The 24,898-nt window shown below is 51.1% G+C and overlaps 1 protein-coding gene across 3 annotated transcripts; it reads left to right on the top strand.

Annotated features, from left to right (window-relative positions):
- The first annotated feature begins 13,430 nt into the window (after nucleotides 1–13,430).
- On the top strand, nucleotides 13,431–21,535 carry LOC143670573 (paraneoplastic antigen Ma6E-like). 3 transcript variants are annotated; one of them, XM_077145429.1, is made up of 3 exons: nucleotides 13,431–13,547; nucleotides 18,175–19,267; nucleotides 19,301–21,535. In XM_077145429.1, the coding sequence occupies exons 2-3, from the start codon at nucleotides 18,226–18,228 to the stop codon at nucleotides 20,497–20,499; spliced, it is 2,241 nt and encodes a 746-aa protein (XP_077001544.1). In that variant the 5' UTR covers nucleotides 13,431–13,547; nucleotides 18,175–18,225; the 3' UTR covers nucleotides 20,500–21,535. The 3 variants fall into 3 exon arrangements, with proteins under 3 accessions (XP_077001544.1, XP_077001543.1, XP_077001542.1); XM_077145428.1 differs by having other exon boundaries at nucleotides 13,431–13,543; nucleotides 18,175–21,535; XM_077145427.1 differs by having other exon boundaries at nucleotides 18,175–21,535.
- Nucleotides 21,536–24,898: the final 3,363 nt, after the last annotated feature.

Here is a 24,898-nt window from a genome sequence, read left to right as displayed (position 1 = left end):
ACCGGGGTTTGGCCTGGGAATTCCCACGGGTCAGCTGGGGAGCCTTGTGGCAGCGTGCCCGGGCCCAGCTCCAGGTTGGCCAAGCCCTTTGAGGCACTCACCTCCAATTGGTGTCTTCCAGCCTGGCTTCCAGGGGCGGGCAGGGGCTGGCCTGGATGGAAAGTGGGCTACGCAGGCTGCTCAGCACTCCAGGGACCCACCGGATAGGGAGGCCCTGCACGGCTTCCCCTCCCTTGCTGCCTTCTGCTCCTCCACCATGCCAGGCCACTTCTGCCTCAGGGCCTTTGCACCGGCTGTTGCTCTCCCTCTGGAATGTTCTTTCCCGACACAGCCACATCTCTCTTAAGTGTTTGCAGAAACATCACCCTGGCCATAACACCCACTCTGACCATACCACTTAAACTTCAACCCAACCCCTTAGCCCCTTTTCCTGCTCCATTTTGTTCCCACAGCGCTGACCACCTTTTAACAGACTTGATGCTTACTAATCTAAACTCTCTATTGTCGGCCACCTGCCACTGAAGGTCAGCTCCCCAGTGCAGGGATTTCTGCCACTTGGCTTTCTGATGTCCCTCAAAAGCCTGCCAGGCAGCCTCTGCTCCCAACGTGTTTTTGAATTGACTGTCAGAAGCCAGGCGCACAGGACAGCGCGGCCCGATGGCCCGCTGCACTGGCTCTTTCATCCCAGCCATCTGCTCCCACTTTCCCCCGGGCTGGTGCTTCCATCCTGTCTGTCATTGGCTCTTCCTAGCCTTGGTTAAGCTTATGCGGCCGGTCCCCAACCCCAGAAACAGGCACAGCCCCCACCCTGGTCACCCGCTGGGTCCCCATTGGGGCGGCCCTGCCCCTTTTGGGGAGCCCCCGCGTCTGTGCCCGTGAACGGTTCTCCAAGGGCCGCGGGCAGGAGGGCTGGGACCTCGCGATGGCACCCGCCCGCCTTCCCACGCCCGGGGGCGCCGACTCCACACTCACCACGCGGGTCGCGACGGGCTGCTGGCCGCGGGGCTGAGCGCCAATCCAAGGAGAGGAATCGGGAGAGCAGGGCGCCGACTTACCCCGCGCCGGCCGGCCCGCCGCTTCTCCTCGGCGCCCCTGGACACGCGCAGCCCAGAGGGCCGCTCGGCGGTCCCCCAGCCCGCCCCGCGCCCGCCGCCGCCCCGGCCCCCAGCCCCGCCGCGTCCTCCGGCAGGCCCTGGATCAAGGCCGCCGCCTCCGAGCAGCCCTCCCGGCCAGCGCCCCCCACCCCCTCTCCCCGGAGGCAGCGGGCTCGCGGGCGCGGCTCCACCTGGGCCGCTGGGGACCGCTCGGGAGGCGCGACCGTCCGGTGCCGACGAGCGCGGCAGGCCGGGGACCGGGCGGCGGCGACGGGCGTGGGAACGGGCCGCGGGAGGGGGGGCTCCGAGCATGCGCGGCGCGGCGGGAGGACGGCCGGCCCCCACGCCCGCCCCCGCGCGCCCAGAGGGGGGTCTGGCCTCGCTCCCACCCTCCCTCCCGGGGGCACTTCCGCTTCCCGTCCAGGCTGCTCAGGGGGTCTCGGGGTGACAGCGTGCGCGGCGTGTGGGGGGAAGGACAGGGGAGGTTTCCGCAGTGGACTGAGCACCCACCAGGGACCCCTGTGGGCAGCTAGTTCCAAGCGGCCGGACCCTGCTCACCCCCAGAGGGAGGGGCCGGGTCAGAAAGGGGAGGGAGCGGGCGGCTTGGAGACCGATGGACATGGATGGACGGGAGGGACGAGGCCACTGAGGGATGCTTCCCTGCAGGCTGCCCTTCCTGGTGGCCATTTCCCCGACTCGTCACGCCCCCCCCCCCCCCCCACCCCGGGCTACAAGCGGGATTGAAATCCCGGGCTGACTCCCTCCCCCCGCAAGTGTGTGTTGACGATTACGAGTCCTTCGAAGAAAAGTGAGGAATAGAAAAATGATGTAAAGGGTGGGGGGGGTGGCAAGGCCCGAACAGCTGCCCGCGCTATTTCTGCAAAGCCTAAAGCCCGGGGCACGGGAACGCGGCAGCGGTGCAGGGGCTCCAAGAGGGACCGGGCGGAGCCCCAAGAGCAGAAACAGTCGCTGGGACAAATAAAAAGTTCGTCGATGGGGGAAGCAACCCCTACTCATGGAGGAGGGGAAGCTCTTTCCAGGACTGGTGTTGCAGAAAAGGACGTCAGGGGCACCCCAAGATCCTGCTGCAGGAAAGCCAAGGCCAAGGGGTCCCAGGAGCCAGGGTCAAAGAGGCGGGGCTCCGGGGATGGGGCTGGGCTCCCAACATGCCCCCGGAAGGGCCCCGGAGAAGGGGATGAGGGAAACCAAGCTGTTGGTGGGAACCGAGGAATGGGGAGGGAAGGCTGCAGGGGACAGTGGCCAGAGGCAGAGGGGGTGGGCCACTTCTGCAAGAGGACACCCCCACCCCCACGTGGGGGTGCCCGGCTGGGCTGGGCTGGGGCTGACAGCTTCTGCCTGCTTATCCGTCCAGCGGAGGTGGTTCTGGGGGAAATGCACTGACCCTGGGTTCCAGACACCCTGCCCAGACACACGCACACACTGGGGGTCCCAGAGACTTGAGGTGGGGAGCTGGCGAGTGGGCTAGGCCTCTGTGGCCTGTGAGATGAGCTGTTTCTCAGCAGGTCCCTGCCCGGCCCCCTGCAGGGAAGGTGATGTGGATGGGGTGGGGCTCGTGGGTGGAGCGGGGTTGGGGGCATCGGAGCTGAGGTCCAAAGAGGCAGTGACACTGGGGCTTGCAAGGGCTGGGGCTACATGTAGCAACGCCCCACGTCCACCCGGGCTCCTTGACTCCTGTGCACACCCCCCACACCAAGGTCAGAGTAGAGGGTGGCTGGTGTGGGTGATGCTGTCCTGTTAGATGGGGCCACGGTGGGGACGCCCCAGCTCCAATGGGCTTAATCCAAGACTGTCGACAAGCTGCCATCATCATTAGCGGTCAGAGATGAGGCCAGGCTCCAGCACCTGCCCAGGATTGTCACCCAGGACCAGCCTCTTTGCACCACCCTGTCCTGGCTCTGCCTTTAGGCTGCCCCCTGTTGGGCTTGCGAGATGCCCACCAGTGGCAACTGGGACCACAGGCTTCCTTGTCCTACCCTTATTCTTTGGTTTGATTGGGCCCCTGGGGCTGGGAAATGTCGCGGGTAGACTGGATTTGGGCCAATCAGACTCTGGGGCCTGGATTTGGGGTTGGGGATTGCCACAACTGAGCCAAAAGGGGGTCCTCTTAACAAGGAAGAAGGGGGGCAATGGGTGCCGGGAGGGCAGCCAGCAGTGTTCCCTCTCCAGGTGACAGAGACCCACACCCAGGAAGCATACCAGTGTGTGGGGACTGTCACCCCAAAGAACCATCCAGCCTCACCAAGACTTCCCGGGGTGGGGAAAGGCTCAGCTGGAAGGCCAATACACAGCTGGCTGCACCTTACTTCCTAATACGTCGCCATCCTCCCCTGTCCCCTGTCCCATGTCTAGGCTTGGGGACGGTGAAAGGGAAGATGAGGCATCTTTCTAAGTGGACTTATCCTTGGGCCACCTAGAGCTCTGCATGGGGCCTCAGGCCTGTCCTTAGCACTCTTATATCCACCTGCTTTCTTGATACCTCCACTTGCATTGCTCAAGGATGCTTCTAACTCCACATGTTCAGAACGAAACTGAGGATTTCCCCCCCCAAACTGGAACTCCTCCTGAGTCTCTGGCCACAGCGAACGGAATCCCCATGCACCCGTGCTAAAGACCAGACGTGGAGACTCACCTCTTTATATATATACTTATTTACTGAGAAAACTTCACACACATACAGTTAATATACGGTGTACAATCAGTGGCTCACAATATCATCACATAGCTGTGTATTCATCACCATGATCATTTTTAGAACATTTGCATCACTCCAGAAAGACAAAGAGAAAAGAAAAACCTCATACATTCCATAACCCTTACCCCTCCTCTCTTTGACCACCAGTATTTCAATCTACCCACTTTTTCTTTTCTTTTCTTTTTTTTTTTACCATTTATCACCTCCCATTATGTATTTATTTTTTTATCCTTATTATTTCACTCATCTGTCCATACCCTGGATAAAAGGAGCATCAGACACAGCATTTTCACAATCACACAGTCACATTGTAAAAGTTATATCACTATACAATCATCTTCAAGAATCAGGGCTACTGGAACACAGCTCTACAGTTTCAAGTACTTCCCTCCAGCCACTTCAATTCACCATAAACTAAAAAGAGATATCTATATAATGCGTAAGAATAATGTCCAGGATAACCTCTTGACTCTGTTTGAAATCTCTCAGCCACTGACACTTTATTTTGTCTCATTTCTCTCTTCCCCTTTTTGGTCAAGAAGATTTTCTCATTCCGAAGATGCCCAGTCCCAGCTTATCCCTGGGAGTCATGTCCCACGTTGCCAGGGAGATTTATACCCCTGGCAGTCATGTCCCACATAGGGGAGAGAGCAGTGAGTTCACCTGCTGAGTTGACTTAGAGAGGTTACATCTGAGCAACAAAAGAGGTTCTCTGGGGGTGACTCTTAGGCCTTATTCCTGTCTCTTGCAGGAATAAATTTCATAGGGTGAACCTTAAGATTGAGGGCTCAGCCTATTGCATTGGTTGTCCCCACTGCTTGCGAGAATATCAGGAATTCTCCAGATGAGGAAGTTGAACATTTACCCCTTTCTCCCCAGTCCCCCAAGGCTACTGTGCAAACACCCTTTTATTCTCTATCCAAATCATTCTAGGATATATCAGGGCATCACACTAACCTGGACAAAACAACAAGATCTCACGCCCTATTCAAGATTCCTTGTAATTATGGTGTTCAACTAAACTGACCATACAAGTTAAATTAGATACTGTACTACCCCAAATATAAGTTGTGCACAAAATAAACATCTCTCCCTTTGGTCCCACACAGAAGTTGAAGTTTTAAACATGGATCATATCCTTCTTAACCCCATATTCTGATTTACCTTAGTCCTATCCAGATCAGCCTCATTCATATCTCTAGTCGAAGTCTGATCACTTTTTCAACTTTTTTTTTTTAAAACAATTGCTGTATGGGGCACTAGTGACTTTCAAAGTTTCAGAGCCTCTAACTCTGGGGACGCGCCTTCTGCTTACCTCCAGATCCAATTGTTCCTCATGTTGAGTTGCTTCTACATATCTTTCAGATTAGATCTGATAATCTGGTGCCATTCCACTGTTGCAATGGCAGAACAGGCCACTGTCCTCTCCCCCTGGACAGCCCCAGTGGCTCTGGCCAGGCTTCCTGCAGCCACACCGCGCCGGTGTAAGTCCCCCATACAGAAGGCACAGGCAGCTGCTGAAAATAATATGGGGTCATGTCACACACATCATGTGTGGGCAGGCCCCGCTGGCTTCAAACCCCTCCCGGAGCTCCCCACTCCTGAGGCTAAAGACCACCCCCAGTTGTGGCCCCTGAGGATCTGCCTGGTTTGGCCTCTCCAGCCCCAGGCAGGGCACTCCCTTCTTTCTGTCTGCCCAGCCACGCTGCCCTGCCTCCAGCCTCATAATTATCATGCTCCTTCCAGCCCCAGGACCTTTGCACGTGCTGTTCCCTAGCCTTATGTGGAGATACCTCCCACGAGAGGGGTGGGAAATGCCAGGTTTGTGCTCTCGGCTTCCCTTGCACATGACTTGGGCTCTGTCCATCAGGTGTGCTCACTGCCCACTGACCCTGAGCGGGGGGTGCCTTCATTCCACTGGCGGGGGGGGGGGGCAGCTGAGGCAGCAGCAGCTATTGTGGTCCTTGGGGTAGTAGCCATGTCCTGCACTGGTCATGGGATGGAGCCCAGGGTGCCTTCTTCATCCTGGCAATGCAGAAGCTGCCTTTTTTCTACGACCTAATTTGGAATTTACATTCCATCATTTGTGCCATATCTATCTGTAAGAAGAGAGCCGCTAAGTTTAGTCTACACTCAAGGGGCCAGGAATCAAAGTTTCACTTCTTGGAGGGATGAAGAGCAAAGAATCTGTGGGCATATTTTGAAACCACCACAATTATAAATCAATAAAATCGATGGACTTCTAGCTAGAATGACAAAGAAGAAAAGAGAGAGGACTCAAATCAACAAAATCAGAAATGAGAGGGGGGTTGTTACTATTGATTTTGAAGAAATAAAAAATATCATAAGGGGATACTGCGAACAACTATACACCAACAAACTAGATGAAATGGACCAATTCCTGGAGACACACAAACAAGCTACACTGAGTCAGGAGGAAATAGAAGATCTCAACAAACCAATCACAAGTGAAGAGATTCAATCAGTCATCAAAAATCTTCCTACAAAGAAAACTCCAGGGCCGGATGGCTTCACAGGGGAATTTTATCAAACATTCCAAAAAGAACTAACACCAATCCTGCTCAAACTCTTCCCCAAAAATTGACGAGAAATGATGTTACTTAACTCTTACTTTATTTGTACATTTTTATTGAGAAATCTTCTCACACATACAGTCCATCCATAATATACAATCACAACATTATCACATGGTTGTGTAGTCATCACCATGATCATTTTTAGGGCATTTACATCATTTCAGAAAAATAAAATGAAAAAAAAAATCCCGTACATCCCATACCCTTTATCCCTCCCTCTCACTGACCACTACTATTTCCATCTACCCAATTGATTTTAACCTTTGTTACCCTATTATTTGCTTATTTTTTATCCATATTTTTTACTCATCTGTCCATACCTTGGATAAAAGGAGCATCAGACAGAAGGTTTTCACAATCACACAGTCCCATTGTAAAAGCTATATCGTTATACAATCTTCAAGAATCAAGGCTATTGGAACACAGCTCTGCAGTTCAGGTACTTCGCTTCAGCCACTCCAATACACCATAAACTAAAAAGGGGATATCTATATAATGCATAAGAATAACCTCCAGGATAACCTCTCGACTCTGTTTGAAATCTCTCAGCCACTGACACTTTATTTTGTCTTATTTCTCTCTTCCCTCTTTGATCAAGAAGGCTTTTTCAATTCCATGATGCCGGGTCCTGGCTTATCCCGGGAGGCCTGTGCCACATTGCCAGGGAGAGTCACACCCCTGGGAGTCATGTCCCACCTGGAGAGGAGGGCAGTGAGTTCACCTGCTGACTTGGCTTTGAGAGAGAGGCCATATCTGTCTAACTCATTTTATGAAGCTAACATCACTCTAATACCAAAACTGGATAAAGACATACAAGAAAGGAAAACTAGGGACCAATCTCCCTAATGAACACAGATGCGAAAATTCTTAACAAAATACTAGCAAATAGAATCCAGCGACATATTAAAGGAATTATACACCATGACCAAATGGGGTTTATTCCAGGCATGCAAGGGTGGTTCAACATAAGAAAATCAATCAGTGTAAAACAGCACATTAACAAATCAAAAGCGAAAATCACATGTTCATATTAACTGATGCTGAAAAGGTATTCAACAAAATTCAGCATTTTTTTTCTGATAAAAATACTTCAAAAGGTAGCAATTGGGGCGGTGCGATGGTAGCCCAGTGGCAGTGTTCTCACCTGCCATGCTGGAGACCCGGGTTCGATTCCCGATGCCTACCCATGCAAAAAAAAAAAAAGAAAGGTACAAATTGAAGGAAACTTCTTCAGTATGATAAAGGGCATATACGAAAAACCCATAGCCAGCATCGTACTCAATGGTGAGAGACAGACAAATTCAGTAAAGTGGCAGGATACAAGAATAATGTGCAAAAATTAGTAATGTTTCTATACACAGGTAATGACCTAACTGAGGAGACAATTAAGGAAAAAATTCCATTTACAATGCAACTAAAATAATCACATAGGAATAAACTTAACCAGGGATGTAAAGGACTGTATATTAAAGAAAATCTAAAAAGATGGAAAGACATTCCGTGCTCATGGATAGGAAAGCTGAATGTTGTTAGGGTGTCACTTTTACCCAAATTGATTTATAGATGCCAATCAAAATACCACAACCTGTTTTGAAGACTTGGAAAAGCTAGTTACTATTTATTTGGAAGGGAAAGAAACCTTGAACAGTTACAGATATCTTAAAAATGAAGAGTGAAGGGGGAGGACTATCACTTTCCAAATTTAAAGCTTACTATAAAGCCACAGTGGTTAAAACAGCATGGCACTGGCACAATGATAGAAGTATTGACCAATGGAATCGAATTGGCAGTACAGAAATACACCACCAAATCTGTGGTCAACTGATCTTCAACAAGGCCCCTAAATCCACTCAATTGGGACAAAATAGTCTTTTCAATAAATGGGCATGGGGGAATTTGGTGTCAATAGCCAAAAGAATGAAAGAGGTCCCTTATCTTACACCCTATACAAAACTTCTTTCAAAATGGATTAAAGAATATCTTCAAGACCTAACAATAAGCAGTAGCTTCTTGAACTTTACACCCAAAGCACAAGGTACAAAAGAAAAAAAAAATAGATAAATGGGAGCTCCTCAGATTCAAAAGCTTCTGAGCATCAAAAGGGTTTATCAAAAAGGTGAAGAGGCAGCCAACTCAGTGTGAGAAAATATTTGGTAACCATATAGGGGATAAAGGTTTGATATCCTGTTTACATAAAGAAATTATACAACTCAACAACAAGAGAACAAGCAATCCAATTATAAAATGGACTAAAGATATGAATAAACATTTTTTCTGAAGAGCGAATACAGCTGGCTCAAAAGCACATGAAGAGATGCTCATTCTCATTAGCTATAAGGGAAATGCAAATCGAGACTATAGTGAGATACCACTTCATGCCTATAAGAATGGCTGCTAATAAGCAAACAGGAAAGTACAAATGTTGGAGAGGATGTGGATAAATTGGGACACTTATGCACTGCTGGTGGGAATGTATAATGGTACAGCCACTATGGAAGACAGACTGTCAGTTTCTCAGAAAAGAAATATCGAGTTGTCCTACGACCCAGCAATACCACTACTTGATATATACCCAGAAGAGCTGAAAGCAGAGACACACACAGACATTTGCACACCGATGTTCATAGTGGCATTATTCACAACTGCCGAAAGATGGAAATAATTCAAATGCCCATCAACACACGAGTGGATCAACAAATGTGGTATATACATATGATGGAATATTATGCAGCAGTAAGAAGAAATGAGGTCCTGAAGCACATGACAATGTGGATGAGCCTTGAGGACATGAGGCTGAGTGAAATAAGCCAGACACAAAAGGTAAAGAGAGCAAACTGCAAATCATATCGCCCCGGAAGAAAATCTGATCTGGACTCATGTAGAGCAATGAGCTACATGTTGCATCTCTGCAGCTGGAGGACGCAAATGACTTCACAAGTAATGGCTTCCATAAATCTTACATTTTTAACACTGACCATTCATAATAAAGATACTATTTTTTAAAAAGACTCACACAAACATGTAATACACAGAGACACAGCCACACACAGTAGAAAGAAGTGCACCCAGAAATGAACAATAAAATAAATAAGCAAAAATAAAACTACCGGAATCATGAGAACTAAAAGAGACATCTATGATGACTCCACGTCAGGTCCCCCAAGAAGATGGATGGGGAGGGGTGGCCATAAGTGGTGCCCGGGACCCAAGAGGGGCTTCTGCAGCAGACTGAGCCCGAGTGCTCTGGAGTAAACACCTCTCAGCCCCACCCTCCTGCAGAGAGCAGCCCTCAACTCAGGACAAAATGTAAAAATCAAAATCTTCCTCAAGGCATGGGGGACCGAGCAGCAGAGGCTTAAACCATCTACTTCAGGGGGAGTTGACACTCAGAAGAAGGGAACAGCACCAAGTGATTTTCCTGTTTGCACATTTTCTAGGGTGAGGACAAGATGCAGAAGGCACCATGCTGCATGGTTAAAACTCAGACAACCAGAGGACAGAGTTCCGGGCAGATGTGGCAGAAGGGAAGTGAGACGGGGCAATTCTGAGAGCGAATGAACCACAGATATGGAACCCAGATTTCCCGTATACAGCCTGCCCAAATCTCTGGCTGACTCCTGAACTATGTGAACACAGGACAGACTCCAAGCCAAAGAACTGAACAGAGATTCCAGGTGATGGCATCACAGGGCAGACAGAATTTAGAGCAGGAGAACAGCATGTGCAAAGGTCCTGGGGCTGGAATGAGCACAAAGACAGAGAGGCTAAGGGAGGCTGGTGTGGCTGGGCTGGGCAGACAGAGAGAGGGTGGGTGACCTGCCTGGGGCCGGGGAAGCCAGACAGGGCAGGTCCTCGATGGCCACTAGTGAGGGGTGGCTTTTATCCTAAACTACACACTAAAACCACCACCACCTCCACCACCTCTTTGGCGGAATACAGCAGAAGCCAAGAAGCCAAAGGCACTAAATTTATTGACAATATCCAGGATACAATACTATAGGTTACTAGAAGAATTAAGGACATTTGTCTGAAATTCAAGAAAAAAAATTAAGAGAAGCTGGTTCTAACATGACCTTGATACTGAAATTTACAGATGGTGTGTGTTTTTTTTTTTCTGTCTCTTTCCCTTCTTAGTGAATTTGATAACTAACTTCTTCAAGTCTTCAAAGTAGGTTGTTGGGATTCGGATTGGCATCGCATTAAATCTCTAGATCAACTTGGGCAAAACCGACATATTAACTACACTTAACTTCCTATTCATGAGCAGGGAATGTCTCTCTACTCATTCTAAATCTTCTTTAATTCCTTTTAGCAATGTTTTGCAGACGGTGTTTTTAAAAGCAGCTATTGTAAATATGCTTAAGGATATAAAACATGCTCATTATGAAGTTAAAAATAATAGGACATTTCAGCAGAGAAAAAGAAACGACTGAAAACAGCCAATTGTAAACCCTGGGACTGAAAACACAATCTCTGAAGAGAAAACCTTGGTGGCCTTAATAGCAGATTGCAGATGACAGAAGAAAGAGCTGTGAACTTGAAGACAGAGCCCATAGAAAAGATCCATTCTGCAAGGAGAGAAAAAGTTTTAAAAGAAAGAACAGTACTTCAGTGGGGTGTGTGCATGTGTGTTTGTGTGTGCAAGGGTAGTTCAGTGGCAGAACTCTTGCCCCATGCGGGAGACCCAGGTTCGATTTCTGAGCCATGCGCTTCCCCCAAACAAACAAACAAAATACAACAAACGGTACTGCAATAACGGGCTACTTGCATGGAAAAATAATGAAATGTAAACATGCCATACAGCATACACACACACACACACACACACAAAAGAAAAAAAAAAAAAGAAAAGAAAGAACAGTACTTCAGTGGGATGTGGGGGGCGGGGGGGAAGGCCCAACACATTCGTATTTGGAATTCCAGGAAAGGAGAGAGCGAATAGGGAAGATAAAGTATGTGAAAGAAATAAATAATGGCTGAACATTTCCAAAAATGAGGGAAGAACACCATTTAGAGATTCAAGAATCTTAATGAACCAGAGGAGGTTAAGTAGAAAGAAAAACCAAATCCAGGAGCATCGTGGTCAAACGACTGAAAACAAAAGATCAAGAGAAAACCTTGAAAGCTGTCAGAGTAAAATGGAGTAGCACATATGGGGACCATTTATCAGAATTGGCCCTGAATTCTTATAAAAAACAATGGGAGCCAGGAGACAGCGGGACAACATCTTTAACGTGCTGAAAGAAAAATGGCTTTCAATCCAGACCTCTATATCAGGAAAAAATATTCTTCAAGTATGAAAGTGAAATAAGGACATTTTTTATATATGTGAAAAGAAAAAGAATTATTCAACAGAACTTACACTAAAAGAAATGCTAGAAGTCTTTCGATCTGAAGCAAAATAATACTGGAGGGAAACCTTGATCTTTGGATGAAATGAAGAACACCAGAAATGGTAAAATGTGAGTCAACAGTTAAGAGCACTTATTTACTTTAATTTATTTATAATACCTATGAGTGTTTTAAGTAAAGTTATATGAGTGCATTGTAAGGTTGATAACATATGTAGATGCAATATATTATAAAGAAGGGAGAATTTATCTATATGGTTGAAAAGTTCTTGCATTACATTAAGTGGTACAATATTAATTATAAGTAGATAATGAAAAGGTAAGAGTATCTCCAATGTATTGCAATCTCTAAAAAGCATGGAAAGAAGTAGGATTTTTTTTTACATGAACTCAACACATGCAAATTTAGGTATATGGGACGGGCAATAAAAAAATAAAGGCAGAGAGAGAGAATTCAGATTTTAAAAAATTGTATTATTAATTCTGTTTACTTATTGTTACTAGAGTGTTTACTTGTCTTATTTAGAAGAAATGTGTGATATGTACGTTTCTATAAGAAATATTTGTTAAATGACGGGTTTTGCTATTACGCATGATCTTAAACTTAGGCAAAGGGTCTTGGAGCATATTGGTCATGTAAAATGAGGTCCTACTGCATAAGTAAAAATACAATACATAAATTAAAATGTAATTCTAAGAAACATTTGATTAATCCAGGCAGGGAAGGGGAACAGAGGAACAAAAACAGATGGGACAGAAAGTAAAAGGACAGACCTATAGCCAATCATAAGAAATGTTACATTCAATGTAAATGGGCTAGAAACTCCAATTAAAAGGCAGAGATTGTGAGAATGGATGAAAAAAGTAAAGAGATGCATTTTAAATATAAAGCCAAAGGGCAGTGCGATGGTGGCTCAGCAAGCAGAGTTCTCGCCTGGCATGCTGGAGACCCGGGTTTGGTTCCCGCTCCCTGCCCATGCAAAAAAGAAAAAAAAAAAAAAAGAAAAAAGAAAAAGAAAGAAAAACCTGAAAATTAAAAGAAAACACCACAGATCGTCAGCGGTAAGAGTCTGCAAAGTGATACGCTGCGCAGACTAAGCACGAGCCAGTGGGAATGGCTATATGAACACTAGATACGTAGGGTCAAAGAAGAAAGGCGTCTGGGCTGAAAGGGACATTTTGAAATGGTGTAAGGCTCAATTAATCTGTGACACGAAAACTTAGCGGATGTGTCTGCAGCAAGTGATGGAGCTTCAAAATATACCGAACAAACATTTGACCGAATAAAGGGAGAGATACCCATTTCCACAATGAGAGTTGGAGATTTGAACGCTCCTGCCGCAGCAATGGGTATTAGGCAAGAAACCAGCAAATACAAAACAGATCCGTATGACATTATCAACCACAATGGAAAACAAACGACAAAAGAAACTGTGATCAACTTGCCAGAATGTTCTGTGCCTCCGACAACTGACTCCTCCCCCGCCCACCTGTGTCGCTGGTGGAGGGCCAATCAAGCGCAGGAGGCGCCCAGCCTCGCCACCCTCCCATCTCTACCGCAGCGATGACGCCCCACTCACGTGCTGCCCTGATCGAATCATCTGCCCTGTACAGGGGCATAGGGACTCCCCGCCCACCCTCCCCGCCCACCCCCCCCCCCCCGTCGTGCCCGGGGCTTCTGGGAGAACCTGCTACCACACGCGGCTGGAGGACGCGGGACTGCGCAGTTCCAGGCCAGCACCGCGGAGGCTCGTTTCCCACAGACGTGCGCCAAGCCCGAGGACCCAGGCAGGTGGGCAGGGGCTCCGCTGCAGCGTACATCCTGCAGTTAGGGCACAGAGCCCAGGGTGGGGTGCTGTAGCTGCCGCGGCCCGGAGTAGGGGTGGGAGGACGGGAGGGTTGGGCTGTGTCAGGGCCGCTGGCTGCGGGGCGCCGGGTGAGGAGGGCGCCCCAGTGGGCGGGTGGGGTGCGCGGGAAGTGGACTCCCGGCTGAGGGAGCTGGTGGGGAGGACTCCCAGAGCCCGGGGTGGGGTGAGGCGGGGGGCCGTTGACTCCTTGCTGGGGGTGTCCCAGTGCGTGGCCGTGGGAGGCTCCTGTTGGGGCGGTTGGGGAAGGGGCTGTTGAGGGGCGGTGGAGAGGAGTGGCCCCTGAGGGGAGGGGCACAGATGGGCTGCGGGGTTGTGTGTGCGTGCGTGTGTGTGTGTGTGTGTGTGTGTGTGTGTGCGTGCGTGCGTGTGCGGGCCCGTGGGCCGGGGCGGGCATCGTGAGAGCGGGAGTCTCCTGGGCCGCAGGGGTCTGCTGGAGGGACCTTCCCGAGTGGGAGCGGCTGGCTCTGGGCTGCGGCTGCGGAGGCGACAGGCGGGGGCCCGAAGGGGCTGCGGGTGAAGGGCGGCGGTCGGCTGAGGCAGATGGGGTCTGTCCACTTCTGTGGGGGACAGTCCGTGAAGGGCTCCATGTTGCTGGCGTTGGAGGGGGAAGGGCTTTGGGCTGCCTCGTGGTGGGTGGGGGAGGGGCAGGATGGGGGAGGGGCAGGATGGGGGAGGGGCGGGCGGAGGAGGGGCGTGGTGGGTGGGGGAGGGGCGTGGTGGGGGGAGGGGCGTGGGGGGGTTGTGGAGTTGGGCTCCAGTGAAAATGTCTCCATAAACTTTGAAAGATTGAAATTGTGCATAAAAGGGATCTGACCAGCATGGAATTCCAATAGATATTAGTAACAGTACTACATCTCGAAATACTTGGAAACCTGTGGGTCAAAGAAGAAATCACGAAGAAACTCAGAAAATGTTTCAAACCGAATAATAATAGAATTACAATCTATTAAAATTAGCGGGAGGTAGCCGAAGAAGCGTTCAGGTCAAAATGTATTGCTTGAAAATCTGGTATTACAAAGGACCATACACACAAAACTGAGGGGCTAATGCCCCATCCAAAAAAAGCTAGACAAGTGTTAAAAAAACTGACAAAGTAATAAGACTTCTTTACAGATGTGAATGAAACTGATCAGGATAGGACTAAATTAAATCAGAATACTGGGTAAAGGATGATATGGCCCATATTTTTTCATACTTTAACCTCTGTGCAAGACCAAACAGAGAGATGATTATTATGTGCTGCAAAATTTATATTTTGGGTAGCACATTTTTAAAAATTATTTTTATTAATTTTTTAAAAAATATAACAACAAACGCAAATATTCTTAACTTTTGTTCATTTCATTCTACATATATAATCAGTAATTCACAATATCATCACATAGTTGCATATTCATCATCATGATCATTTCTTAGAGCATTTGCATCAATTCAGAAAAAGAAATAAAAAGAAAACAGAAAAAAACTCATGCATACCATACCCCTTACCCCTCCCTTTCATTGATCACTAGCATTTCAATCTAAATTTATTTTAACATTTGTTCCCCCTATTACTTATTTTTATTTCATATATTTTACTCATCTGTTGATAACGTAGATAAAAGGAGCCTCAGACACAAAGTTTTCACAATCACACAGTCACACTGTGAAAGCTGTATCATTATACGATCGTCTTTAAGAAACCTGGCTACTGGAACACAGCTCTACATTTTCAGGCAGTTCCCTCCAGTCTCTCCATTACATCTTGACTAACAAAGTGATATCTATTTAATGCATAAGAATAACCTGCAGGATGACCTCTCAACTCTGTTTGGAATCTCTCAGCCATTGACATTTTTTTTTTGTCTCATTTCGCTCTCCCCGCCCAGTCGAGGTTTTCCCAATCCCTTGATGCTGAGTCCCAGCTTATTCTAGGGGAGAACTTTTTCCCAATCCCTTGATTCTGAGTCCCAGCTTATTCTAGAGGTTTTCTCAATCCCTTGATGCTGAGTCCCAGCTCATTCTAGGATTTCTGTCCCACGTTGCCAGGAAGGTCCACACCCCTGGGAGTCATGTCCCACGTAGACGGGGGAGGGCAGCAAGTTCACTCGTTGTGTTGGCTGGAGAGAGAGGCCACATCTGAGCAACAAAAGAGGTTCTTTTGGGGGTGACTCTTAGGCCTAATTTTAAGGAGGCTTGACCTATCGTTTGTGGGGTTAGGTTTCATATGAACAAACCCCAAGACTCGGGGCTCAGGCTGTATCTTTGGTTGTCCACACTGCTTGTGAGAATATCAAGAATTCAACGTGGGGAAGTTGAATTTTCCCCCTTTCTCACCATTCCCCGAAGGGGACTTGGTAGCACATTATTTTAATTTACCTTGTATGGTCACTTTGTTTGAACACCATAAGTACATGGAATCTTGAATAAGGTGTGAGATCTTGGTTAGTGTGATGCCTTGTTATATCCCAGAGTAATTTGGGCAATGACTAAAGAAAGTATTTGCAGGCAGGGCAACATGGCTCAGTGGCAGAATTCTCACCTCCCATGCCAGAGACCCAGGTTCGATTCCCTGTGCCTGCCCATGCCAAAAAGAAAATATATATATATATATTTGCAAGGTCCCCATGGGGGACTGGGGAGAAAGGAGGAAATATTAAACCTCTCCATCTGGGGAATTCCTGATATTCCCGCAAACAGTAGGGACAACCAAATCAATAGGCTGAGCCCTCAATCTTGGGGCTCACCCCTAGAAAACTTGTTTCTTCAAAGGAAAGTCTTAGCCTACTGATAATAATGCTGAATAGTCACCCCCACAGAGTCTCTTTTGTTGCTCAGATGTGGCTTCTCTCTCTAAGTTAACTCGCTGCCCTCCCTCCTATTTGGGACATGTCTCCCAGGGGTGTAAATCTTCCTGTCAACATGGGACAGAACTCCTGGGATGAGCTGGGACCTGGCTTCGGGATTGAGAAAGTCTTCTTGACCAAAAGGGGGAAGACAGAAATGAGGCAAAATAAAGTGTCAGTGGCTGAGAAATTTCAAACAGAGTCAGGAGGTTATCCTGGAGATTATTCTTACACATGATATAGCTATCCCTTTTTAGTGTATAGTGTAGTGGAGTGGCTGGAGGGACGTATCTGAAACGAGCTGTATTCCATTAGCCTTGATTCTTGAAGACAATTGTATAATACTTTTACAATGTGACTGTGTGATTGTGCAAACCTTGTGTCTGATGCTCCTTTTATCCAGGGTATGGACAGATGAATAAAATAAATAGGGGTAAAAAAGTAAATAATACAGGGAGATAAAGGGTAAAAATTGGGTAGGTCGAATTACTGTGTGTCAATGAGAGGGAGGGGTAAGGGGTATGGGATGTATGAGTTCTTTTTCTTTTTAATTTGTTTTTGTAGAGTGATGCAAATGTTCTAAAAATAATCATGGTGAAGCATACACAACCATGTGATGATATTGTGAGCCATTGATTGTATATTATGGACAGACTGTATGTGAGTGAATATTTCTCAATAAAAATATAACAAAAAAAATAAAATAAGTATTGATACATGCAATAACATGGATGAAACAAAAAACATTGTTTGAGTAGAACCAGCCCGTCACAAAGGCCACATACAGTTCTGTTATATGAAATGCCAAGAACAGCCAAATGCATAGAGAAATTAAGTAGATTCATTGCTGTCTAGAAAAGAGGGTTTTCAGTGAAAATGGAGTGTAACTGCTACTAAGTATGAAGTTTCTTTATGGAGTGATGAACATTCTAAAATTGCTTGTGTTGATGGATACATCACTCTGAATGTACTAAAAACCATTGAACTGAGGCAGTGAGAGGGTAGTTAGTTAGTGGTAGAATTCTCGCCTGCCATGCAGGAGACCTGGGCTTGATTTCTGGCCCATGCACCTCCCCCCTAAAAAAAACAAACCAACAAAAACAAACAAACCAACAAAAATCTGACAAATGGGGCTGCAGTAACTGGATACTCACCTGAAAAAAGAATGAAATGTGACCCCGCCATACAGCATATAGTAAAAGTGAACTAATACTTATATGGGTAAATTATACAGATGTGAATTATATCTCAATAAAGCTGTTTTTTTTTAAAGAAGCTAGAAAACAAAGAGCAAAGCAAATCCAAAAGAAGTACAAGGAAAGAAATAATAGAAATAGGAACATAAATCAATGAATTTGAAAACAAACTATAGGATAAATTAAGAAAGTCATCAATTAGGTCTTCTAAAAGAGAAGCTAAATTGATCAACTAACAAGACTCATCAAGATAAAGTGGAAAACTTATGTATGAAAACAAGTTACCAAAACAGACACAAGAGGAAATAGAAAGTGTGACTGGTCCTCTCTCTTGTAAAGAAATTTAATTGATATTCAAAAACTTTCCTAAAAACAAAAAGCAAAACAAAACAAGGAGCAGGATCTCTGGGCTGCAGGAATGGAAGGGCAGGGTGCTGGCCTGAATATTGGGGGTTTTGGGTGGGCAGTGGAGTCTGGGAGGGGGCGGGGCGTGTGGCGCGATCATCCCTCTATCCCTTTTGCATTCCCAGGCTGCAAAGACTGCACTGAGCACCCAGATCCTATCGCACCCCACTCAACCAATGTCCAGGGCAATGGCGCTGGCACTGCTGAGCGATTGGTGCAGGTGGATGGGCGCGAACGCGCAGCGCTCGATACTGGTCCTGGGCATCCCGGAGGACTGCGCGGAGGAGGAGTTCCAGGAGTCCGTGCAGGCCGCTCTATGGCCCATGGGCAGGTACCGAGTGCTCGGCAAGAGCTTCAGAAAGGAGCTCGGGACCAGGGCTGCCTTGATCGAATTCAGTGACTATTTAAATCGAAGTTTGATCCCTCGGAAGATACCAGCCAGAGGGGGTGCCTGGACTGTGATCTTCCTGCCCCAGGCCCCTCATGCAGAATTACAGTATATACCCAGTCTCCGTAAACAGCCCCAGGGGCGAGAAGTGGCTGGCAGGGCAGGTGTGGCAGGAGGTGAAGGTGTGAAAGGGGCCAAAGATGCGACTGAATCAGCAGATAAAGCAAGAGCTCCGAACGTGTCAGGATTGGCTGGTGAGGAGGCAGGCGCTGCAGGTGACACACGAGCGGCAGGTGTGGAAGTAGCAGATGTGGCAGGAGCTTCAGGTGGAGCAATTGCACATGTGGTAGGAGTTGCAGGTGAGGGAAGAGCTGCAGGTGAGAAAGGAGCTTTAGGTGAGGCAGGAGCTACAGGTGATGCAGGGGCTGCAGGTGTGGCATTTGCAGACATGGAAGGAGCTGCAGGTGGGGCATTTGCAGATGTAGCAGGAGCTAAAGGTGTGCCATTTGCAGTTGTGCCAGGAGGTATAGGTGGGATATTTGCAGATGTGGCAGGAGCTGCAGGTGATGCAGGAGCTGCAGGTGTGCTATCAGCAGCTATGGTAGGAGCTGCAGGTGTGGCATTTGCGGATGTGGGAGGAGCTACAGGTGGAGCAATTGCAGATGTGGCAGGAGATGCAGGAGCTGCAGGTGTGCTATCAGCAGCTATGGTAGGAGCTGCAGGTGTGGCATTTGCGGATGTGGGAGGAGCTACAGGTGGAGCAATTGCAGATGTGGCAGGAGATGCAGGAGCTGTAGGTGTGCTATCAGCAGATATGGTAGGAGCTGCAGGTGTGGCATTTGCAGCTATGGTAGGAGCTGCAGGTGTGGCATTTGTGGATGTGGGAGGAGCTACAGGTGGAGCAATTGCAGATGTGGCAGGAGATGCAGGAGCTTTAGGTGTGCTATCAGCAGATATGGTAGGAGCTGCAGGTGTGGCATTTGCGGATGTGGAAGGAGCTACAGGTGGAGCAATTGCAGATGTGGCAGGAGATGCAGGAGCTTTAGGTGTGCTATCAGCAGATATGGTAGGAGCTGCAGGTGTGGCATTTGCAGATGTGGGAGGAGCTACAGGTGGAGCAGTTGCAGATGTGGCAGGAGCTGCAGGTGATGTAGGATCTGCAGGTGAGAGAGAATCTTGGACCAGTGAATGGAAGCGAGTCCTGTACCCTCTGCTGAAAACCATAACCTACCAGGAGCTGAGACGCTTTTCCGGGAGGCCAGAGCCCCGCCCCGGAGAAGAGTCCTTCGAGGACTGGCTGAACCACACCAACGACATGCTGTACCTGTGGCGCCAAGTGTCGGAACAGGAGAAGAGGAGGAGGCTGGTGGAGTGCCTGAGCGGGCCCGCGCTCGACCTCATGTGTCGCCTGCTGGCAGAAAACCCCGAGCTCCCGGCGCAGGAGTGCCTGTCCGCCTTCGTGCAGGTGTTTGGAAACAAGGACACCCGCGTGACGGCGCGCCTCAAGTTCCTCACCTGCGCGCAGCGGCCCCAGGAGAGCCTCTTTGCCTACGTGATGCGCCTGGAGGGCCTGCTGCAGGCGGCCTTGGAGAAGGGAGCGGTGCACGCGGCCATCGCCGACCAGGTGCGCGCCCGCCAGGTGCTGATGCGGGCCCGCCCCAACGCCACGTTGCGGAAGAAGCTGGAGAGGCTGCGGCTGCAGAGGCGGCCCCCTGGCTTCATGGGGCTGCTGCGGCTCGTCCGGGAGACCGAGGCCTGGGAGGCTGCCCTGGCCAGGAGCGAGCAGGGCCACGCGGAGCACGGGCCCGGGGTGGCCGGGGGAGCCCCGGGGGCCGCCCCTGCCGCGGAGACCCCTCAGCAAGATGGAGATGCCCCTGCCCCGGAGGGCGTCGGTCAGGCAGGGCCCCTAGAGGCCCCCGGGGCCAGCGCCCCCGCCCCGCCCCAGGTGGGCAGTGTTTCTGGGGTAGGCGCCCAGGGGGCCCAGGGGACCCCCGGGGAGGAGTCGGGAAACGCAGGCGGGGCTGGGGAGGGGAGCCACCCCGAGGCCCCTTGGGGCAAATAGGCTCCCAACGCCCAGGGTCCCCGGGTGCCCTGCCTCCTGCCCGGGGCCCCAGCCACCACCCTCAGCCCTTCCAAGGGGCCCAGATGACCATGTTCCACACAGAGTCCCGGGAGGGGGTGGGGGGAAGGGGCAGGCTCCCCACCACAGCATCTCTAAGCAGCCCCCGCCCCATCCCTGGCCACTGGGCAGCCTGCCAGGAAGCGCTCCTGAGCTGCGGGCTCCCCGCTCCCACCCCCACCCCAGGCCCAGAGGCCATCCTGAGGTGCTGCCTGCCGGCGTCTCCCAGTAGGGGGACCCCGCCCCCACCCCCACCCCTTGGGGCCTGCTGCTCCCGGTCCTGGTGTCCGCCCGGACCTCATTGGGCCCCGCAGTCACCCACGCGTCCAGCACTCGTCCACCCCCAGCCGTGTTCCGGGCAGAGCCGTTGCTGTGCTCACCCCAGGGTGGACGCTGGTCGCCCCCGCGCCCTGTGCCCTCGCAGCCGAGTGTCCCGTCTGGGGAGCTCGGCCCTGCTTTCCGGGCCCAGGTGGGCCGGCTGTTGCTCGTGCTTGTGGAGTTGTGTGTTTCTTATCTGAGCAGCTGTTCCCCGGAGACCCCGAGCCCAGGAGACGGCGGGCAGGATGGAGGGGGGCCCGGCCGGCCCTCACTCGGAGCGCGGGAAGCAAGGATGGCCCAGGAGCCGGGGCTGCGGGGAGCTCCGTGGGGACTGTGTCGAAGTCGCACCCCAGTTGACGTCTGTGACTCTGTTTCCTCGATGTGCTGATGTTCTCTGCCGTGTTTGCCAGTGTCCCTCTGTGACGTCCCGTGGGAGTGCACATGGCCAGAGGCCCTCGTCCCGGCAGGAGGCACATCCTGTGGCCCTCGGGGAGGGAGGACGTGGCCTGGGGGCTGGGGGGTGGGGGTGGCTGAGGCCCCTCGTGAGGGACCCCAGGAGGAGGGGGTGCGCCGGGGCCTCTGGCCTTTAGTGGCGATTCCAAGTTCTCTGTTGCAGTTCCTTTTAAATGAGTTCGTTTATGGTTCTCTTCAATAAAGTTCATTGACTGTTCTCCGGGTCTCGCTTCTCCTTTTGAACAGTTGTGACAGGATCTGCCCTGCTTTAGGCCAGAGCGGGGATGGGACTTGTCTTGGCCAGTCCAGTGTCTTGTCCTGGGCACCTGAATCTTGAACAGGTGAGGCCCAGTCCTTCGGGATCCCTTGGGGAAAAGCATGCCTGCCGATGGCATGAGTCCCCAGCAGCGGGACGAGAAATGCACTCTGCTTAAGAGAGTCGCCGTGCCTCTGCCTTCCACGCTCAGCCCAGTTCCCTGGGTCATCTTAGGGTGTCCCAGCACTGTCTGTGCGATCTGTCACCCCACGAGGCACGGTGCCGCTGTGTCTTGTCCATCCTGCATTAGGCTGGGGCACAGTAGGCTTTCTAAGAGCCTGGGCGCCTCTCTGCCATGTCCACTATTTTTTTGCATGGGCAGGCACCGGGAATCGAAGCTGGGTCTCCGGCATGGCAGGCGAGAACTCTGCCTGCTGAGCCACTGTGGCCCGCCCTGCCATGCCCATTTTTGCAGCAAAAACCCTAGGGGCACATCCCACCCCTGAGGCCTGCTGGGATTCACTCCCCCGGGCCGTCCCATAGGCCATGCCCCCAGCCCTCTTCAAGTGAGGGAGGAAAGGTAAAAGGCGATTGTGCTACACCGGTGCATTTTGTTCCGCTGGCCCCAGCGAGCTGCCATGGATGGGGCGCTCCGTGGCGAGCACGTCCACAAACCATCCCACACCCACGTTCATGACCAAGCTTACTGATGGCTAAAAATTTCTGCTGCTTCCCGGGGGCGGTCCCTACTTCCCAAACGGTGGGATTCGTCCACCAGCAGAGCCAACTGCTGATTCCCCATTTTCAAGGACAGGCCCCAGGTAGCCTTGGCCTTGTCAGCAGAGCGGTGCCCTGGTCCGCCTGCCCAGGACCCAGGGCTCACCCTCGCGCACGCATAGAGACCAGACCTGAGCCTTCACAAGGCCAGGTTCTTCCAGAGAAAAGGAGGGAGGTGCTTCTGCGTGCCCAGCGCCCTGGTGGTTTGGTCGTGGACAGTGTCTGGACAGATGGGTGCTGCAGAGGCACTGGGAACAAATGGCTGCTGTCCCCTCTCTGGCCCAGCATGGGGCAGAGTCTCTGCAGGAAGATGGGGGTGTGGGGGAGGGGCCCATGGGGGAAGGGCCCATGGAACTCCCAGGGTGGGCAGGTGCTAGGCCTCGGGTGGTCATAGGGCATGGCTGGGGGACAGGGCCAATGTGGGTCCTTTGCCTCCTGTCCCTTGGGACCCAGTGCAATGGCTAAAGGCTGCAAGAGGGGCCCCCCTGCTCGGGGGCGGCAGCAGCAATGCACATGACCCTCGCCTGAGGAGCCCTCCAAGCTTCAGGTAAAGTTGGTACCTTCCTGCAAAGACGGGGGGCGGGGGGCGGGTCACCCTCATGGAAGAGAGGCCCTGGGAAGGGGCAGGGGGGCCTCTGGGCAAAGTGTACATGTGCAGGTGTGTGTGTGGTTGTACAAGTGTGTGCACAAGTATAAGCAAATGGTGTGCCGGTATGTGCCAGCATATGTGTGTTGTGTGTGGGTTATGTGTGGTGTGCGTGTGTGTGCACAAACATGTGATTTGCACACTTTGTGTAATGTACCTCTGCACACGTGGTACACAGAAGTGGGTTTGTGTGTGGTGTGTGTGTACTGGGGTGTGTGCACGGTTTCTGCGTGGTGTGTGGGCATGCATGCGTGCATGGGTGTGCCTCTGAATGCGTGTGTGTTGGGCCAGAACCTCAGGCTTCCAGCAGCTTCTCTCCTCCCGTAACTGCAGGGAACAGCACATCTGCCATCTCCAGCCCAGTGCAAACCCTTCTCCCTCTCCAAAGCTCAGCCGGGGGGGGGGGGGGGGGACCGAGCGGACTGGGGAGGTGTCCATCACAGACTTTGTGCCTATCCCCACTCCCTAACCCCTCTTGGCTTACCTGCCCAAGTGCAGCAGCTAAGTGAATGGAGAGGGGGTGCTTCCTGGATTCCCCTCTACTTACTCCCCAACTTGCTCATAGACAGGCAGCAGGTCCAGGCAAGCAGGGCCTTACTTGTAGCCCAGGCCACTCCCATCACTCTGAATGCAGCCTCCAACCCGCCTCTTACCCATCCTGGTCCCAGCTCACTGCTGTCTGGAGAAGGGGGATCGGATTCAGCAAACGGCTAGTGGGAGCCCACTATGCGTAGTGTCAGGAGAGGCCTCTGAGCAATGAATGCGAGGGAGGCTGCTGGCTGCTGGGGGGGCCCTTGGGGCCCTTGGGGCCTGGCCTTGAACAGCTCTAGCAGAGGGGTGTGGTATGGGGTCCTGAAAGTGGCTCTCTGGGCTTTGGGAGACAAGTCCATCAGAGCAGGGCTCCAGAGCCTCGCCTAGCAACCAGGCGCCTGGGGAAGTGGACCCATCATCCAAAGACTCTGGATGAGCAGGGAATAGGGGTCTCGGGGGTCCTTGCTTGCCTCTTTCCTAAGGTCTAGGGCTGGAGAAGCAGCCCACGCCCTGTCCCGGGACAGACAAATTGCACCATCATTGCCTAGGTTGCTGTATTTTCCACCACTTGCATTCAAGATGCAAAGGGACCCTGCCTGGGAACTTGTCAGCCTTCCAAGGAGGCCCCATCAGGAAGGTCTGTGCCAGCTGCCAGCCTGGCCCGCTGCTGGGGGCAGGGCTTCCTGGCTGTTTTCCCCCCAGTGGAGCTCCCCAGGAACCCCTTCCTCTCTCCCAGAGCCATGGGGCCGTGAGCCCAGCCCTGCACTCCAGAATGTCCAAGGGGAGATTAGGAGACACGGGACAGGCAGTGCACCCAGGTAAAGCAGGCCACGTGTGTGCATGTAAGGTGGCCCTGGAGGGGCAGTGGAAGAAAGGAGGAGCCATCCCAGGGTCAGGGACAGAGGACCTCAAGTGTGCCTCGCCCACTGGGGACAGTGGACCTCAAGTGTACCTTGCCCATTGAGCTAAGCTGGAACTTGTTCTCCCAGAGTTCCCTGCCTTGTGTGGTTCTAGGTCGGTGCTGACCACAACAGAAATCTGCAGGGGATGTGGAAAGGGACTGGGAAGCAGCAGCCACGTTTTGAGGTTCAGAAGGCGAGTGTGCACCAGGTGCTGCCCCGCCATTTCATCTGATCTGGTGCTCCACGAGTCACTCTACCCTCCCCAGCTTGTCCAGCCCTGGGCCAGATGCAAGTGAAGCCCCATTGTGAAGGACACCAGCTTTTCCTGTGGGTCACCTACATCGTCAAAGGTAGGGGATGGTGATGGACAGATCCAAGCTCATTTGGAGGGGTCCAACAGGTCCCACTGTGGGCCCTGCTGACTTCAGGCCCGATACCCAGCACAGAAGCAGCAGCCTC

This window comes from Tamandua tetradactyla, chromosome X (genome assembly GCF_023851605.1).
Source record: "Tamandua tetradactyla isolate mTamTet1 chromosome X, mTamTet1.pri, whole genome shotgun sequence".
In the NCBI taxonomy this organism is placed as follows: domain Eukaryota; kingdom Metazoa; phylum Chordata; class Mammalia; order Pilosa; family Myrmecophagidae; genus Tamandua; species Tamandua tetradactyla.
Note: the sequence above shows the minus strand (reverse complement) of the source record. Positions and strands in the feature narration are given on the sequence as shown.

Excerpts from the sequence above, each read along its gene's own strand:
- LOC143670573 (XM_077145428.1), top strand. The coding sequence starts at position 18,226 with ATGTCCAGGGCAATGGCGCTGGCACTGCTGAGCGATTGGTGCAGGTGG.